We start from the raw sequence: 15,150 nt of genomic DNA on the forward strand, positions 1-15,150 counted from the left end.
TTCCCCAAGCTGCTGCCCCGGGCCCCTGGCTGCCCTGACCCATGGTACTTGGGGCCATCAGGGGACAGAGTGTAGACAGTTAATGAAAAGGCACCCTGCGCTGTTGTTAAGTGCTGGAAAGACACTGCAAACGCATTTGCTGCCCCAGAGGCCTCCCCCTCTCCTGGGGAGACAGGCAGAAAGCAAATCAAGAATGCAGGCTGGGGGTGCCTGGGTGGCTCAGTCGGTTGGGCGTCTGCCTTCGGCTCAGTTCATGATCCCAGGATCCCGGGATGGAGCCCCACCATCAGGCTCCTTGCTCCGCAGGGAGCCTGCTTCTCCATCTCTCTGGCCCTCCCTGGACTCACACACTCTTGCTCTCTCAAGTAAATAAGTAAAATCTTTAAAAACAAACAAAAAAATGACCGGTGGGACCCTGTAACATCCCTAAGTGTGCATGTGCACCGGTGAGGCTGGGGAGGGCAGCCTGGGAACCGACGGCGCGGGCAGTGTGCAGCCTCCACAGAGGTTTTACCGGCCGGGAGGGATCCGCTCAGCCCAAGACAGACTCAATCAGAGAAGGGCTGAGCTGGGCTCTGGTGACCGGGGTAGAGCACCCCAAACCCTACAGATACCAACTCAGGAGGGAGTGCCTCGGAGAAGCCCAGATGGGCTCGCTTTCTCATTTCCTCTGGTGACAAATGTGGATTCATCTTCCACCGTGAAGCCGCTCCCTCCCCCATCACCTAAGCCCGTGGCAGAAAGATCATGGCTCCGTCCTCCGCTTTGAAACAACTTTATTAGAAGGCTGTTTTAAATGACAACGTCCAATTCTTTCTTAATTTGCTTTCTCACAAATTCCAGTTATCGCTAGATTTATATAGAACAATAATTTTTGCATTGATCTTTGCGTCTTATTTGAATTGTCCTCACCAGGCCGTTCTGGTGGAAAGAAGTGCGACCGCAAGCCGCAGGCTGACCAGCATGCTGAGCAGGGGTGGCAGCGGCTGGGGGGGCGGTGGGGAGAGGGGTCCCGGGAGGGAGCCCACTGCACAGGCAGGGCGGGATACTGGCTGCCCTCTCCTGGGGCCCCCACCCCAAACTCACAGTGATAGGCCCCTCAGCGCCTTATCATTCGAAGGGATGAAATGAAGGGATCCTCCCAGCCCAAGAAATGATTCGGACTTCCATCTTCAATGCGACTGAAATTTCTGCCACTCTTCCTGCCCCTTCTCGAACCCTCAGATCCTAAGGCTTCCTGGGTGCGAGCCCTGTCCCAACCTGCCCAAGGTCATCTCCCCTTGACCAGGGCCCCTCCCCACCTGACCTTTTATCTGTCGCCAGTTCCGTGGAATTTCTTTGGACAGACTTGACGTCAGTGTGGCCAGTAGTGGGAAAGGTCACTCCCACGGGCCCTCCTTCCTCTCCCCACCCGGCCTGGAGGGGGTTGGGAAGGTACAATCAACCATGAACATAAATATGAATACAAAATGAACTTGAAAATGACAGGCTATTAATTAAACAAATCTATAAAAATAGTTAGGACATAACTCTGTTCAAATAAATACGAAATAAATAGGCTCCAAGCAGTGTGACCCCCTCTATCAGTGGAATGTGAGGCTGGTCCCACTCTGCCCCGACTGGGATCGGACATGAATCCCCAGGGGCTCGGAAACAGACTTTTTAATGCAATCGGCCAGGCTCTCTACCCTCTTTGTCTGTGGAAGCACAGAATGTACCCATCTGTCCAGCTTGTCCTTCTGAACAAAAACCCTTTGCCCAATGACACCTAGTTAAGGCCTTGAACACCTTTTCCATCTCTCATCAGGGTGCACAGATGCGGGGCAGCGGCTGCCCCTTCCCGCAACTCCGGGATGCCCACTCTGTTCTCATTCCAGAGCGGGGACAGGGAGTTTTGGTTCTGAGCCGGCTCCAGTCCTGACAGAGTCTGGGGCCAGCTCAGAGCACCAAGCCCTGCCAACCGCCTCCCTACCCGCCGGCAGCAGGAGCAGCAAGGGGCCAGCATGCGCCTTCTGGGAAGCCACGCGCCAGGATGCCAGGTGGCCAGTGGAGGTGCTGGGCCCTGTCCCCCGCATGCACACGCACATCCAGGGGCCCGTCTGTCGGGAAGCTCAGAAGCCAACAGCAGGGCTCAGATGAGGGTGAGCACAAAGCCAGACTCCTCCTCCCTCTGGCTGGCACAACCTGGCCAGAGGGGACCCTGCAGGCCGGGAAGCCAGGCCCGCTTGGACCAAGGGGAGAGGGGCGAGGACTAACATGGGGGAGGGCTGGTGCCCTCCTCCTACCATATTAACACGGCAGCGAGGAAGGAAGCAAGACGGGCACGGGGTGGGCGCCCGGCAGGCCAAAGGGCAGGGCCCGCGGCTGGTGGTCTGGCCGCGCGATGGAAGAACGAAGCCGGCTCCGGGCCCCGCCATCCGGCAGGCACCACTGGAGACGTTGTGTCCCTGCGTGCACATGCCCGTGTCCTGCTGGCCCCTGGGACAGACGTGCCGGCTGGCCAGGGTCAGCAGGACGCAGCCGGTGGGCCTGCCGGGCCCTCCCCCACTCCCTCGTGGGCGCATCCCAGGCTTTTCACAGCTTGGCTTTAGTCCGCTTAGTGTTGGCACATTCACAGAATGGATGGCTGCGCACCCCAGGGCTGCGGGCCCGGGATCCGTGAGTCCGCTGAGCGAGGCGCGGCTGCCCCTGGCCCATCACCGCGACTGCACGCCCAGGGTGATCTTCAGGTTCTCGTAGACCACGTAGCTGATGCTCACGGCTGGGATCACCTTCATGAAGTTGGGGGCCAGCCCCCGGTACAGGCCAAAGGCCCCCTCGGTCCGCAGGATCTGTCTGAAGAGGCTGCTCATGGTCACCTCTGGAGCGCCCTCGATGGAGGCTGTCGTGAGAGACGCACCCATCAGGGCGGGCCAGCTCCTCCCCAGAGCCCCACCTGCCTTGCCAGGGGAGATGGGCCCCTGGGGACTGGCCCAGAGGCAGCATTACCTTGGGCTTGCATCCGGGTCCTGACCAGGGCCAGTGGGTAGCTGGCCAGCTGGCCGCAGGTGCTGGACATGGTGCCGCAGGCCAGGAGCACGAACACGCCAGGATCCGCGCTGTTGACCGCGTAGCGCTGCAGCCAGGCGTTCTTGAGCGTCTGGAAGGGAAGGGGGGCCGGGGCTGAGCTGAACGGCCTGTGAGCTCCGAAAGAGCTTATGAGGCACAACGAGCCAGGGGTCTGGGGGTGGGGCAGAGTCACTGGATCCGCACAGGGCTCATTTCCTTGTCACATGGGGTCCTCGAGGCCACTGTAACCTGATTCACTTGGCCCGCTCGCCTTTTGTTTCTGCTGGGGATTCCCAGATAGGACAAGGAGCAGGCATGTGGCAGGGCCAACACCCCATTCCCCACCCAGAGAGCCTGACTTCTGTGGTCTGAGGTCTGCTGGGGGCCCAGTGAGCCCTCCTAGCATCGCAGTCTGGTGGTCTGCCCACTTGAGTCCCCGAGGGTGCAGAACCTGGGGGCTGCTGGGGCAGGGTGTGTGGCAGGAGACCACAGCAGAGAACAGAGGGGTCCACATCCATCCCCCAGTCTCCAGCAGGGAGTGAGAACAGGTGGGGGGGGCAGCTAGGAGGGGTTTCTGAATCCCTGCTACTGGGGCAAGGGGCCTGAGCCGGCTGGGGCCTCACCTCATAGACGGCTAGGTCTATGCCAGCATAGGGGATGATGCCCAGCATGTTGGGAACGTAGCCTTTGTAGAAGGCGGCCACCCCCTCTCTGGCTAGGATCTTCCTGGCGCAGTCCAGCATGCCCGAGTACTGGCCTGTCTTGCGCAGGGCCATCCGGGTCTTCAGAACCTGGAGGACAGAAAAGGAGCAACAGGAGCGTGAGCATGGCCCCCTCCTCACCCTTAGCCCCATGCGCACTGCCCACTCTAGGACCAAGACGGCCTCACCTCCATCGGGTAGATGCTGCTCTGGGCGATGGCCCCCGCCAAGGACCCAGCCACAAGTCTCTCGTGAATCCTCAGAGCCTCCTGGTCACTCCCCACGAGACGCTTGATCTAGAGCAGAGAGCAAATGAATGGCTCTACCCCAGAGACCAGCACAGCTGCCCCAACCCCAGGGTTCCTCCCAGAGCCAAGACCTGGTGCCCCCGCATGTCTGGCCCTGGCCAGAAATAGAAGGAACTGGCCCACACTGGGGCTGGCAGCAGAGTGGGGGCTGGGCCCAGCTGCCTGCCTCACCCCAGTGTCCCCTGGGTACAGGGGCTGGCTCCAGCTTCTAAGCCATCAGCAGGACAGGGACCTCGGGCCAGGGTAGCTCAGGAAGCAGCTGACGATTGGAGACTCGCCTGGGGAAGCCGGGTCCTCACCTGCTCGTAGGCCATAAATTTGATGGCCGACTCGGGGGCAATTTTGAGGACGTTGATGCCGTTGCCTCGCCAGAGCGATTTGGCTCCACCTTCTCGAATCATCTGCGTGAACCCGCCCACGATGCACATGTTGTTGCTGCGGGAGGCGTGGACCTGGGGAGGGAAGGATTAGCGGTCAGAAAGAACCCCAGAGCCGGGCGCTGGTGGCCATCGTGGGACAGAGAGCCTCTGCAGGTCTGCACACTGGGGCCAGCAGGCAGCTCTCGCCCGTCGGGGTTCTGAGGGGTAACTCAGCACCAGCAGACGCCGACAAGGCTACTACCCTGGGTCTTCATGGTGTACTGTGCGCAGACACTGGGCCAGAAACCCATGCGGCCACTACTTTCAACCCATTTTTTCCAATGGAGCTTTTTTTTTTTTTTAAGATTTTATTTATTTATTTGAAAGAGGGAGCAAGCGAGCGAGCAAGTGAGAGGGAGCACAGGAGGGGTGAGGGAGAAGCAGACCCCCGCGGAGCAGGGAGCCCGATGCGGGACTTGACCGCAGGACCCTGGGATCATGACCTGAGCGGAAGGCAGAGGCTTCTCCAACTGAGCCATCCCGGCGCCCCCTCAACAGAGCTTTTTATTATGGAAAGATTTCAGACCCGTACAAAAGTGCTGAGAGTTACATAACGGGCTTTCACGAACCCACAACCAGCTTCACTAATCCTAAAACCACGATCACTTTCAGGCCCATCCCTGGTACGGTCACCCACACACGGGCTGCTTTGCATCTCCTACCGCATTCCCAGGAATTTGATGAAGAAAAACCAACCCGGGAGGCAATCTGGTCAAGCCCCTTGGCTTTCACAGAGGAACGAAGTCCCGGCACAAGTGACTGGCCCAAGGTCACACAGCTGTGAGGCCAAGACCCCGATCAGGTCCTATCCCCTAAAGTTCTTCTCCCCAAACCATTCTGCCTCCCCACTTCTGCAAAAGAAGGGAGTTCATGTTTAATGGGCTCAGGAGGGCAAGAGGGAGAAGAAAGGATGGCACCTTTTCTTTCTTCCTTTCTTTTCTTTTTTTAAACAATTTTAGATAGTGGGATGCCTGGGAGGGTCAGTCAGTTGAGCATCTGTCTTCGGCTCTGGCCCTGATCCCAGGATCCTGGGAGGGAGCCCCGCATGGGGCCCCTTGCTCAAGAGGGAGCCTGCTTCTCCCTCTGCCTGCTGCTCCCCCTGCTTGTGCATGCTCTGACAAATAAACAAAATCTTAAAAAAAAAAAATTTTTTTTTTTAAGGTAGTCAACCTACAACGCAATTGTGGTTTCTGGAGAACTTAAGTGATTCATGACTTCCCTACAAGACCCAGTGTTCGCCATCCAGGAGGACCGCACCTTTTCCAAACAGGGCTCAGTAACACCAGCGCTGGCACACAAGCAGGGACCAAGGGGGGTGACCAGACATGTTTAGGTGACACTGAAGTCCAACAGGGTGTCCTCATGCAGTCCAATTTCGCAAGACTGTCCCTGACATGGGCCTACCCTAGCTTATCTCTGCCCTGTGGACGTGGAGGTGGGCTCCTGGCCAGGGTAAAGGTGTCCGGGCCAGGCGGCGGTCGGCTCGCACCCACCCTGTGTGCTGCCTATGCAAGATATGCCCAAGGAAACAGGTTCCTGCCACTCCGGTTCTCACTGGCTTCACCTGTCCACATTTCAGCCCTGTAATGTGACCCCTGGCTTTCCTGCCCCAGATACGATGACATGTACCACGTGCAAAAGAGTACTTGGACCTGGATCTCCTGTTGCCCTCATCTGAGCAGTAATTCCAATCGAACTTACTGGGTTAGAAAAGTAGGAGCCCAAAGAGTGCAAGACAAAGGAAAAGGAAACCAACCCACTGAGGACCCACGGGGTAGGAACTGGGTGGTCCGACCTGTTTTGCTCCGTACCTGCATGAGCACCTTCAGCCTGTCCAGGGGCGCCGTGCAAGTTCTGGATACAGCCCCCGCCCCGCCTCCGGCCACCAGGTGTCTCCACCACATCCCCGTCTGCCTCTCCTCCACTGTGAATTCATCGGGGACCGTCAGATTCTCACCCACATCAAAGATCTGCAAGGAAGACCCGCAGAGATAAAACAAGCAGGCTCCTGACGCCTATGGCCAGGCTGCTGGCAGCTAGCCAGGTCTGGAACCTGGCACCGACCAGAAAAGCCGGCCCCAGGGACCATGCTGATACTGACAGTGCCCTGGGGGGACTGTCAGTATCCAGGGGGATACTGGGGGGCGGGCGGGGACTACATGGAGGTGCTGTGATCCCCAATCCCTGCGTGAGCCCTGCAGGGGCCCAGGGAGAGGATGTGAGCGCGCAGCTGGAAGAAAGCGGTTATAAAACCATTTGGCCTGCCTTTCAGATACGGCCCCTGCAGGAATGGCTTACAAAGGCATTTCAGCCGAGGATCACAGGCTGCCTGCGCTGAAAGGGTCAAGTCAGGGGTAAAAATTCTGAAACCCGATGTGTAACCAGATCACGCTGGCAGAACACTGCATAAGGCCTCGGCAAATATCAGAGGGCCGTGAGGCCTACGTAACAGCTGCTCTCCTGGGTGGCATCCCGCCTGGGCAGGGCCTGCTCTGCTCCGAGGCTTGGACATGCGCCGAGCTGCAGCCACCTGGAGAGCCAGGGGTGGCCTGGGGTGAGCCCCTGCCCCAGGCACCGTGGCAGACAGACCAGAGGCGCACCGTCGGCCTCTCCTCCCAGAACGGGCAGTCTGGGGTGGTGAAGATAGCAAAATGGGGTGCACGTACCCCGAGTGAAGGGTCTCGCTGGCAGGGGTCAACACAGCCATGACCAGGGAGGTGCAGATGGGCCTTTCTGAAAAGCACCGCTGACAGGGGTGAGAGAGCATGTACGGACTGTGAGGACATTTTAACAGAGAGAGGGAACACCAAAAATGGGGTGCTGGGGGAAGAGACTTAATGGCTCTATTGGTCCTAGTAGAGTGTCCCCGCTGCTTCAGGCGCATGTGGGCTTTGGGAGAATAAGCAGGAGTGGGGAAGGGGCAGGACTGGGGAAGGAAGGTTTGGAGTGGACCCTGAAGGATGGGCAGCAGGACAGGAGGGCCTCCGGGGCAGAGGGAACCCCGTATCTGGGAAGCGGTCAGGCTGCCAGGCGTGTGGGCGCAGAGGGCACACCTGGAGGGCTCCTGGGGGGCTGGCGGAGGAGCGGAGTCTCCTGCTGAAGAGGAGGTAAGGCCTCCCACCGGGACGGGGGCTGACGCCCAGAGAGCAGACGTGTGATCGGAGGAGGAAGAAAGCGCCTCCACACCCCGGACCCCGGGCCTCACCGTGGAATGCTTCCAGTACAGGATGATCTCGGGGATGTTTTCCACAGGGTGCAGAAGGTGGTAGTCTCGCCACTCATTCCAGTCGATGGTCATCGTGCCGTTTTTATCCATGCTGCAAGACAAGTGCACGCTCGGTTGCCTCGGGGTAACAGGCCTGTGTGTCAGCTGCATGTCCCCCCCCCAGATGAGCCCAGGGCAGGCGCTGGGCCACTGAGGAAAGCACGGGAGGTGCCTCTGCCCCAGCGAAGAGGTGAGGTGACTCCACATCCCACTTCGCACCAAAGCGAAAGCGGGACTACCCTGGCCCACGAGAACCCCATTGTGATCAGGCACAGAGGTCAAGGAGGGAGGGAGTCACCGGGGTGACACGGATACTTACTAGGTGACAGGGCCCCAGAAGTGGCCCGTTCGTATTCTGACAGACAGACAAAGGAGGATGCAGAGGAGAGAGGAAAAACACAGATAAGTGCTCGGAGCAGATGTTAGTGAAGCAGACACACACCGCGGCCCAGCGCCCAGGGAGCTGGCCAAGAGGCAGCTGTCCCCAACCAGCCGCTTCCGGCCCCAGGGAGCTGGAAAGATGCAGGCAGCAGCCCTCTGAAAGCAAATCTGTGCTGATTTCCTGGCAGAGCCACTCTGCTCTCCCGGAGGACCAGGGGGAGCTGTCTGGGAGACAGCACGCCTGACTACAGAGTGGAGAAAAAAGTCCGCATTCCCGGGGAGAAGTCTGCCCTGTGCGGGTGCTGAACCTAGTCCCTTCCCCTTCCCCACCAGGCGGAGGCTGCTCCTTGTTTGCCTTTCACCCACTTGAAATCCCCCCAACTAGTCTTTTCTCTTCACGGGTCACCGGTGAGTGGGCACACTTCCAGGTGACCTGTGACTCTGGCCTGGGACTCAGGGAGCGGCTGCTTCTGGGGAGGGGCTGCCCGCTCATGGCGTCAAACCACCAGAAGCCAAAGTTCACAGCAACTGGGTCAACACAGTGAATAGCGCCACGCAGCTGGTCCAAGAACGTCTCTTTCATCACACATTTGTTAAACCAGATAGAGGCTGACGAAGCTCTTACCTCTTGAGAATCTTCTCGGCCTGCTGTTCGGATATCTTGACTCCCAGGTCCCGCAGGGACTGCATGATCTCCTGGGCATCGATCCGGCCTGCCGACAAGAAAGGCTTCAGCCAGGGGCCAGGCCCGCCGGAGGCCTGAGCCTGCAGTGGCCGCTGGCCCTGAAGGCAGCGCTCACCATCATTCTTGCCCTTTATTTTTTTTTTTAAAAAAGATGTTATTTATTTGACAGCCAGAGATCACAAGTAGGCAGAGAAGCAGGCAGAGAGAGAGAGGCGGAAACAGGCTCCCTGCTGAGCAGAGAGCCCGATGAGGGGCTCGATCCCAGGACCCTGAGATCATGACCTGAGCTGAAGGCAGAGGCTTAACCCACTGAGCCCCCCAGCCGCCCCTCACCATCATTCTTCTTGTCCAAACTCTTGAACACCAGTCTCAGCTTCTTCTCGTGATCCTGGAGATAATGGACAAACTCTTCAAAGTCGAGCTGCCCATCGAGGTCTTTATCTCCAGCTTGCACAATTTTCTACGAAACAAAAGTTAAAGGTTTCGTCCTTGAGTTTGTGCCCCAGCTTTTCCTTCTTCCTCAGGGTGCCCCATCCCCAGGAAACAATTGTGCCAATTTGGGAACAGAGGTGGCCCCAAGGACCTGAGGCGCTTCCTCTGCTCTATTCCCCAAGCCACCATTTGGATCCCCGAGGCCTGACCAGAACCCAAGGCAAAAGTCCACCTTGCTTCCCTCATAAGCAAAGAGGAAAAAGGCACCCCAGGAGGTGCCCTTCAGACACAGGCCAGCAGTGGCCAGCTTGGCATGTTCTCATCCCAGGTGTCCTGAAGACTAACTTACTGTACAACCAAGTCAGCCATGTGGCTCCCCTGCAACCGTGTCCCTGGCGACCGGCCTCAGCCTGCATGCTCCCTGCCCAAATGTGGGGACGGCCTTGGGTGCTCCAGACGCCATCAGGAATGCTGCAGCTTGCTTTTTATCCCCAATGTGGCACCGGCCCAAGAACAAATGGGTGACCAGGATAAAGGTACGGGGGCAGGGCTGGCCCCTGCCAATGCCTGCGTGGCAGAAACACTGCCAGAGGACCCCACTAGGAGCCAAGGGAGACTATTCTTGGGCATGGGCTTATGGGCACTGCCGGCCTCTGATCACAGGGGAGCCAGATGACATAACCGACCCAGCTTCCTTGAGCAGGTACCAAAAAGCAGGCCAACTCTTAGTAGTTTCCAGATCCAAGAAGGCTTGAAGAGACCCCTTGGACAGTACTCTGTACCTACTCTTAGAGGTGAGCTTGGTACAGTGGCTGCCGTTTTGTATTCTCAGCCCCTGGAAATTCTCCCCAAACCAGTAAGCCCTTGGCCTGTGCCACAGGGCCTGCTAAATAAAGGCTTGACCCCTAATACCCTGCTGAATCCTCTCAAGCAGCTCTAGGAAGCAGATACTGTCATTCCCCCTACTTTCACAGAGAAGGAAACAAGCTCAGAGAGGTTAAGTAATTTATCCAAGGTTACGCAGCCAGGGTGGTGGGTGGGATTCAAGCTGGGCCTGTTGGGACTCCAGAGCCACCTCCCTGGAGATCCTGCTGCCACCCTAAAAGTTAATCTCAAGAAGGTGGGTGACACACATGAGTCACTGCAACCTAGCAACACCCCAAAATCTGGACTGAGAACCTCCGAAGGAAGATGGTCATAGTTTTCCTGTGTTGCCCAATTCTTTCGGTGAGAAACGGGCTCACTAGTCACAAACCAGTATGGCTTTAAAAGTGTCTGAGCCAGGGGGTCTGGAAATGGATGGACCATTGGTGAGCTGGTGCTCTCCAAGGATTATGATCATGGTTACTCTCTGAACCACCTGATGGCCCTGTGTGACTGCTCAGCCACTAAGGGTACGAGGAGGAGGCCTGGACAGACACCATGTCACCTAACATGACCCAAAGAACAACGCCAGGGGTGTGGCTGGAATGTGAGACAGAGGCTGGCACATATTTTATCTGCTATCTGGAGTTAACTTCCTGCCGACATCTGTGCTCTCCGCCAAGAATGGTACAAATTACATATAGGGTTATCATTCTAGATTTATGACAGGAGTGGAAATAGAATCTAGGAGGCGAATGTTAGGCACAGAGCTCTTTGGTATCTGGGCTGCTCTGCCACCAACGCGATCCACGTGCCTTCATGGGGGTGGGTATCCTGTATGCAGAGAACCCAAGGATGCGTTCACTGCAGCTGACTTCAAGACATTCTCAAAGTCCTTGCTTCTACCTCAGAACCACCTGGCCTACTTTCTTTCTTTCTTTCTTTCTTTATTTATTTATTTGAGAGAGAGAGACAGTGAGACAGAGCATGAGCGAGGAGAAGGTCAGAGAGCGAAGCAGACTCCCCATGGAGCTGGGAGCCTGATGTGGGACTCGATCCCGGGACTCCAGGATCACGCCCTGAGCCGAAGGCAGTCGTCCAACCAACTGCGCCACCCAGGCGTCCCCCACCTGGCCTACTTTCTGTCTTCTTCCTAGGATATGCAAACCCCCATCCCCGGCACACCATCTGACCTCCACTGCCATGACGAGCAGTGGTGGACAGCACAAGATCTGATTAACAGACAAGTCAGGGTGCCTCTTTCGGAGGCAAGAGGACCCCCCCCCCCCCGACTCTGGAACCATTTCCCCATCTTTAAAATGTCCTGATTTCTGCTGCCCACCCCTGCTCAGAAAGTTAGTCTGGCAAAGCTTCCGCCTCCCCAGGGCACAGCCCAGTCAGGCCAGCTCCAGCCTTCCAAGGCTCCGGTTTCAAGCCCTAGGCCTCCAACAGGAGCTTCTCTGCCTCTCTCTCCCCCACCACTGAGAAACGGCCCCACAGTGGCTGGGCTGTGCCCCCCTCCGCGGCCCTGTATTTCTCTGGAACTCCCATCAACCTCCCCCCAACCCCAATCCGTGGTGTTAGAATTCCTTTCCATCTCCCCACAGGTATCTTCCCAGTAATTCCGGCCTTCCTTGGAAGTCATATGAAAGCCAGTCATTCACGTGAGGTGACGTGACAACCCCTTCCCCGCTACAGCCACATGACAACTGGGGAAAGAGCTTGCACATTTCAGACATTCTTTCCCTTTGGCAGAGTTGGGGAGGGGTGCAGTTCGCGCACGCGCACTCGACCACCACTCCAGCATGCACGCGGCCCACCCCGGCAGGCGCCCGCCGCTGCCCCAGACCTGCTTCCACTGGCGGTAGGTGGAGAACTCCTGGGAAGGGATGAAGATGCTGAGTTTGAAGATAGACTTCAGCTCGGCGGGGAGCCCCTTGGACTCGAAGTACTGGAACTCGGTCTGGGTCTCCCCGATGAGCGGCACGTACAGGCACAGGCAGAGCATGCTGACCGGGAGCCGGGCGCGCGGGGCCGAGGGGAGCCGGGGAACGCAGCCCGGGCCGCACACTTGCTCCAGGGAAGCCGGGGCGCAGCTGTCATAAGCGACTCGGGCCCTGCCCTTTTACTTAATTGAGAAAAGCCGGCCTGGGGGAAGTCCTGCCCGCAGCCAATGAGCGCCGGCCCCGCGAGGAGGCGGCGATTGCTCAAGCGGAGGGTGTAAAGATCAGGACTGACGTCACGGGTGCCCCAAGTTAACTCTTCGGAAACAGGCCAGGCGGAGGGAGAGTTGGAGTTCGGACCCAACGAACCTTCACCCTCCGCTGCCAAGCCCTCCAAATGAACAAACAGCCCTCAGACTGTTTTTCCACAACATCCCCAAACGCGTCACACACCACAATGGTTTTCTCCCCTTTGTCAATCATTCCCAGCAGAAAAATTAGTGGAAGTACAGACGGAGTCAATGTCACTGGAAAGGGGCCCAGTTTAGCTGTGAAGGTAGAAGCCAGCGGTGGCTGCCTGGGACCTGGGGCCCCAGTAATCCTGCAAGTGGCCCCACGGGGGCCTTGGGCCCATTCATCCGCAGGAGAGCTGCCCCAGAGCCGGCTGAGCCCTGGACTCGGATTGCGTGGGCCACCAGCCTTCTAGCTGATTCGAGAGACCTTTTCCAGGCCACTCTGCAATGTGAACACCTTGGAAGCAACCGATTCCCCTGCAGGTTTCCTCTGGGGTCCTGCAAGCACCCAGGAGCTGACATGATGGGGGCAGAACGGCCCCTCACCAAAGGTGGTTGTGTGAAGGGACTCCCTGGAAGCACTGATCTGGGGGCAGCCAGGCCCCCCTGTAAGACTCCAGACACCTTCAGAGCCCGCTCTCAGAACATTTCTAAGTTCAGTACAGTCCAAGCTTTCTGGCCTTGGTCTTCTGCTATTCAGGAGGGAAGTTGTAAATTTCAAATTAATTAAATGAAATTAAAAATCCAGTCCTGAGTTGTGTGACCACATTTCAGGTACTCAGCAGCACACAGACTCACTGAGCATCTCCACCACACAGAAAGTTCTACTGGACAACATGGCTCTAGAACACCCCTTTGATGTAAGGATAAGAGAAAAAGATCTCAGATCCTGGAAAGTCACGTTTGGGCTATCACTTAAGGGTGATGATCCTCTCCAAGCCAGCCTACCAGCTCCACATCATCCCTTCCCCACGGAAGATGTCAGGAGATCTGTGCTGCGGAGGCAGACCGCGTCACAGAGATGTTCCTTCTATGGTGAACCGCTTCCTAATATAGACTAAATCTCACTACCAGGATGGATAAAAATGGATGGTTATAATTTGGAAATCACCAAAGTAAAAGGAATTTCTTAATTTGCTCAAAAGCTTCTTGTTAAGAACTAGAAAAAAGGATTTTAAAATAAGATGTTGGATGGGTCGCCTGGGTGGCTCAGTTGGTTTTGGTTAAGTGTCTGCCTTCAGCTCAGGTCATGATCCCAGGGTCCTGGGATCCTTGCAAGGGGCTCCTTACTCAGCGGAGAGTCTGCTTCTCCCTTTCTCTCTCCCTCTGCCTCTCCTGCTCGTGCTCATTCTCAAATTAAAAAAGAAAAAAAGAAAAAAATATATATTGGGGCGCCTGGCTGGCTCAGTGGGAAAAGCAGGTGACTCCTGATCTCTGAGTTGTTGAATTCAAGCCCCACGCTGGGTGTAGATTAAATAAATAAAACGTAAAAAAATAAGATGTTGATGCTTAAATGCAGCATTATGAAACATCTGAGTAACGTACATGACATGCCAGCCCTTCTGAAAGAGATCTGATGATGAGTTTGTAAAGAAAGGTCTTGGGCTGCACAGGGAGGGGCCAGTGAGGAATCTGGAGACAGCTGGGGTAATCCCCATCTCTGCTCAGCCTCCACCCAAGTCCATGGCACTCTGCTATCTCTTCAACTACCCCATCCAGAACTTCTGGTTCAGGGCTATATTCATGTACAACTTATCTCTGCTACTGGGGGGTCCTTGAAGGCAGAAGGCTATGTTTTGAGCCTCTGTACCTTGACTTGCTCATGGAGGGTGCTGAGAAAGAGCTTCTGAATGAGTGAAGCCAGTGGCAGGCCTTTAAGACCCCAGGAAACAAACTTGACCGCCCCCAGTGAAGACCTAAAGTGTGTTTTTCTGAGTGTCTGCAGTTGCCAGGGCATTTTATCCACCTCAACAAGACCATGTATTGTTCTTGGTCCTGGGATTGAGCCCCACACTGGGCTCTCTGCTCGGCGGGGAGCCTGCTTCGCTCTCTCCCTCTCTCAAATAAATCAATAAAATCTTAGGGGGAAAAAAGGAGGTTCACATTTATAGGGCTGGCTGGCTGGGTTGGCAGAGCATGTGACTCTTGATCTCAGGGTCTTGAGTTTGAGCCCCATGTTGGGTGGAGAGATTACTTAAAAATAAAATTAAAGAAAAAAGGAGGGTCACATTTAAAAATAAAAGAGCTACATTTTGAAATGTGGATCTTCCTTTGTTAAATTATTTGTGTTTGCCTCTGAAACAAAAATAAGCTAGAGAGGGTGCCTGGGTGGCTCAGTGGGTTAAAGCCTCTGCCTTCGGCTCAGGTCATGGTCTCAGGGTCCTGGGATCGAGCCCCGCCTCGGGCTCTCTGCTCTGTGGGGAGCCTGTTTTCTCCTCTCTCTCTGCCTGCCTCTCTGCCTACTTGTGATCTCTCTCTCTGTCAAATAAATAAATAAATAAATAAATAAAATAAGCTAGAGAGATGCTGAAAGTATCTCATTTTACTGATGACAGCAGTCATTCCAACACAATACAGCAAGCATTCTGACTGAAAAGTTGTTTCAACTTGGAGATGCTTGTTTCTTAATAAACTGTATTTTTGAAATCATTCTGGGAAACAGAACCGCAATGCTGAATTTTTCTTTGTGTACTACTGAGCTTTCTTTCTTTCTTTCTTTCTTTTTTTTAAAGATTTTATTTATTTGACAGACAGAGATCACAATACCAAATAAAAGTGAAACCTATATTCTGTACTTTGGGAGAAACTTAC

The 15,150-nt window shown here is 55.9% G+C and overlaps 1 protein-coding gene across 6 annotated transcripts in view; it reads right to left on the reverse strand.

Annotated features, from left to right (window-relative positions):
• Window positions 1-759: 759 nt before the first annotated feature.
• Window positions 760-15,150, reverse strand: part of SLC25A25 (solute carrier family 25 member 25) — a 34,750-nt gene continuing 20,359 nt past the window's right edge. For 2 of the 6 annotated variants that reach the window (XM_044264806.1, XM_044264808.1), the window contains exons 2-11: window positions 9,141-9,267; window positions 8,748-8,835; window positions 8,061-8,096; window positions 7,682-7,793; window positions 6,288-6,446; window positions 4,357-4,509; window positions 3,938-4,045; window positions 3,672-3,839; window positions 2,989-3,139; window positions 760-2,881 (exon numbers count right to left, since the gene is read on the reverse strand). In XM_044264806.1, coding sequence (XP_044120741.1) covers window positions 2,697-2,881; window positions 2,989-3,139; window positions 3,672-3,839; window positions 3,938-4,045; window positions 4,357-4,509; window positions 6,288-6,446; window positions 7,682-7,793; window positions 8,061-8,096; window positions 8,748-8,835; window positions 9,141-9,267 — 1,287 coding nt within the window. In that variant the 3' untranslated portion in view covers window positions 760-2,696. Of the gene's footprint in view, window positions 2,882-2,988; window positions 3,140-3,671; window positions 3,840-3,937; window positions 4,046-4,356; window positions 4,510-6,287; window positions 6,447-7,681; window positions 7,794-8,060; window positions 8,097-8,747; window positions 8,836-9,140; window positions 9,268-11,952; window positions 13,167-15,150 lie in introns of those variants that run through there. The other 4 variants (XM_044264807.1, XM_044264809.1, XM_044264810.1 and 1 more) reach the window with 3 other exon arrangements.

This window comes from Neovison vison, chromosome 9 (genome assembly GCF_020171115.1).
Source record: "Neovison vison isolate M4711 chromosome 9, ASM_NN_V1, whole genome shotgun sequence".
In the NCBI taxonomy this organism is placed as follows: domain Eukaryota; kingdom Metazoa; phylum Chordata; class Mammalia; order Carnivora; family Mustelidae; genus Neogale; species Neogale vison.